This window comes from Ictalurus punctatus, chromosome 14, assembly GCF_001660625.3.
Source record: "Ictalurus punctatus breed USDA103 chromosome 14, Coco_2.0, whole genome shotgun sequence".
NCBI lineage: Eukaryota > Metazoa > Chordata > Actinopteri > Siluriformes > Ictaluridae > Ictalurus > Ictalurus punctatus.
The window spans coordinates 24,627,586-24,630,085 of NC_030429.2; the positions used below are offsets into that span (position 1 = coordinate 24,627,586).

Here is a 2,500-nt window from a genome sequence, read left to right on the forward strand (position 1 = left end):
TTCCGATCTCAGCCTCATTTAAACAGTAATGAATGCATTCCCCGAGCTTATCATGAGGCTGAAAATAAACAGCCGGTTCTGTTCGTCTCTTCAGAGCCCCACGGCACACGGGAGGAGAATAAAAACCAGTGCGAAAGACATCCGTTTGACCTCTCGCACGTCGGGACCGATCCCTTAGCAAAGGAGAGGTGTGGGGTTTTTTTTTTTTTTTTTTTTTTTTTTTCTTTCATCGTCCAGGAATAGCTTGACCCAAGTGCTGTGTCTCCAGACTGGATTGATGCTGAGAGCACAGGAGAGAAAATGATGCAAACACGTGTACAGAGACGAGGATCCAGTGTGCACGTCATTTCCTCTCTGAGTGATGGGGAGAGAACGCCACCTGAGGAATCGCACCCATACTCCAGTGGGGTGAATGTCCAGCACACCCGTGTTACGGGATTAGGATTGAAGTCTTTAGACAAGTGCTGCAGTAACACACTTACAAATCTGATTCTGTGTGAGACTAGTGACCAAAATCTGTCCGTCTCTTAACGGCCTCTGTCTGTCTGTCTGTGTCCCTCTTTAACGGCCTGTCTGTCTGTCTGTCTGTGTCCCTCTTTAACGGCCCGTCTGTCTGTGTCCCTCTTTAACGGCCTCTGTCTGTCTATCTGTCTGTGTCCCTCTTTAACGGCCTCTGTCTGTCTATCTGTCTGTGTCCCTCTTTAACGGCCTCTGTCTGTCTGTGTCCCTCTTTAACGGCCTGTCTGTCTGTGTCCCTCTTTAACGGCCTCTGTCTGTCTGTCTGTGTCCCTCTTTAACGGCCTCTGTCTGTCTGTCTGTGTCCCTCTTTAACGGTCTGTCTGTCTGTGTCCCTCTTTAACGGCCTGTCTGTCTGGGTCTCTGTCTGTCTGTGTCCTTCTTTAACGGCCTCTGTCTGTCTATCTGTCTGTGTCCCTCTTTAACGGCCTCTGTCTGTCTGTCTGTGTCCCTCTTTAACGGCCTCTGTCTGTCTGTCTGTGTCCCTCTTTAACGGCCTCTGTCTGTCTGTCTGTGTCCCTCTTTAACGGCCTCTGTCTGTCTGGGTCTCTGTGTCCGTCTCTTTGTCCGTCTCTGTGTCCGTCTTTAACGGCGTCTGTCTGTGTCCCTCTTTAACGGCCTCTGTCTGTCTGGGTCTCTGTGTCCGTCTCTTTGTCCAACTCTGTGTCCGTCTTTAACGGCCTCTGTCTGTCTGTTTTATCTCTTCAGCTTTGTCTGTTTCTCTCTTCATCTGTGTCTATCTTCCTGTCTGTCTGTGTTTAACTTCCTTAATGTCCATCAGACTACGTCTATATCCATCTCTCTCTCTCTATGTAATGGTCTCTCTCTGTCCTCTCTTTTTGTCTGCATTTTACAGGGAATGAACAATCAATGGAGGAGAGAGATGATTATAGTGCAAGTGTGTATGCTGCCTCTATGCTGTCTCAGTCGTGTGTGTGTGTGTGTGTGTGTGTGTGTGTGTGTGTGACCACAGGCCATCATGGCTCAGCTGCCTCAGGAGCAGAAGGCGAAAATTGCAGAGCAAGTGGCCAGCTTCCAGGAGGAGAAGAGCAAACTGGACGCCGAGGTCTCAAAGTGGGACGACAGCGGCAATGACATCATCGTTCTGGCCAAGCAGATGTGCATGATCATGATGGAGATGACTGACTTCACCAGGTGAGGAACGTTCCACGTGAGGAACGGTAACTAGCCACCCAAGTACGATAAGATTCGCCACGCGTCAGTCGCTCAGCCGAAACCGGGAGCTCGCCGTCAAACACGTTTTGGAGAATAACCGGTAATATAGACTTCGATTATGGGCAATTTAGTTTCTAATATAAACTGTAGAGACTTTATTCCCGCTGCCCGGACCAACATGGCGACGGCGACATGCGATCCGTTTACGTCTACATACACTCGCCGTCCAATCACGGCCCTGAGCCGTATTCAGAGGCGCGGCTGTACTAGGACGAAGACGGAAGCTCCCGAACGAGTCGTTCTCCAGGAATCGGTCAACTTCCGAGCGGTGACGGTGACTTCATGACGAGTAGCGTTGGTTATTTTCCCGAAACGGCGCAGCACTCCATCGTTTTATTCCTCATCTAAAACGCGCCGAACAGACCGCGCTTGTTGTTTGCTAGTACAAAAGTAATCTTGCTTTATTCCCGTCTCACGGCGCTCGCTTCTGTGTTAAAGCCGGGCGTGTTTATATTTATTTATTTATTCTCAGTCGAACCTGTGTGCCGCTATTTAATTGTGACCTTTTCACGAACCAGAAACCCGCCTAATGAAATGTCTCGCATTTCTCTCCCTCTCATTTCCAGCAGCGCTCATCAGTGGGCGAGGTCTAATTTAAACTGAACCGCACGCTTCATTTATCCCTGAAGGGACTTTGACCTCTGTGCAGAACGGCGAGCTCCAGTTTTTCACAGCCGCTCACTTCCTCCCGCATCACTGCAGTGGTTTTCGATCTGTACAGTGGGGGTTTCTTCACACATATATATAT

At 49.5% G+C, this 2,500-nt stretch overlaps 1 protein-coding gene across 3 annotated transcripts in view; it reads left to right on the forward strand.

The window, feature by feature from the left end:
* ctnna1 (catenin (cadherin-associated protein), alpha 1) overlaps nt 1-2,500 on the forward strand; it is a 110,947-nt gene that overhangs the window by 84,941 nt on the left and 23,506 nt on the right. For all 3 annotated transcript variants that reach the window (XM_017484893.3, XM_017484892.3, XM_017484894.3), the window contains exon 15: nt 1,490-1,671. In XM_017484893.3, the coding sequence (XP_017340382.1) occupies nt 1,490-1,671 (182 nt within the window). The remainder of the gene's footprint in view (nt 1-1,489; nt 1,672-2,500) is intronic.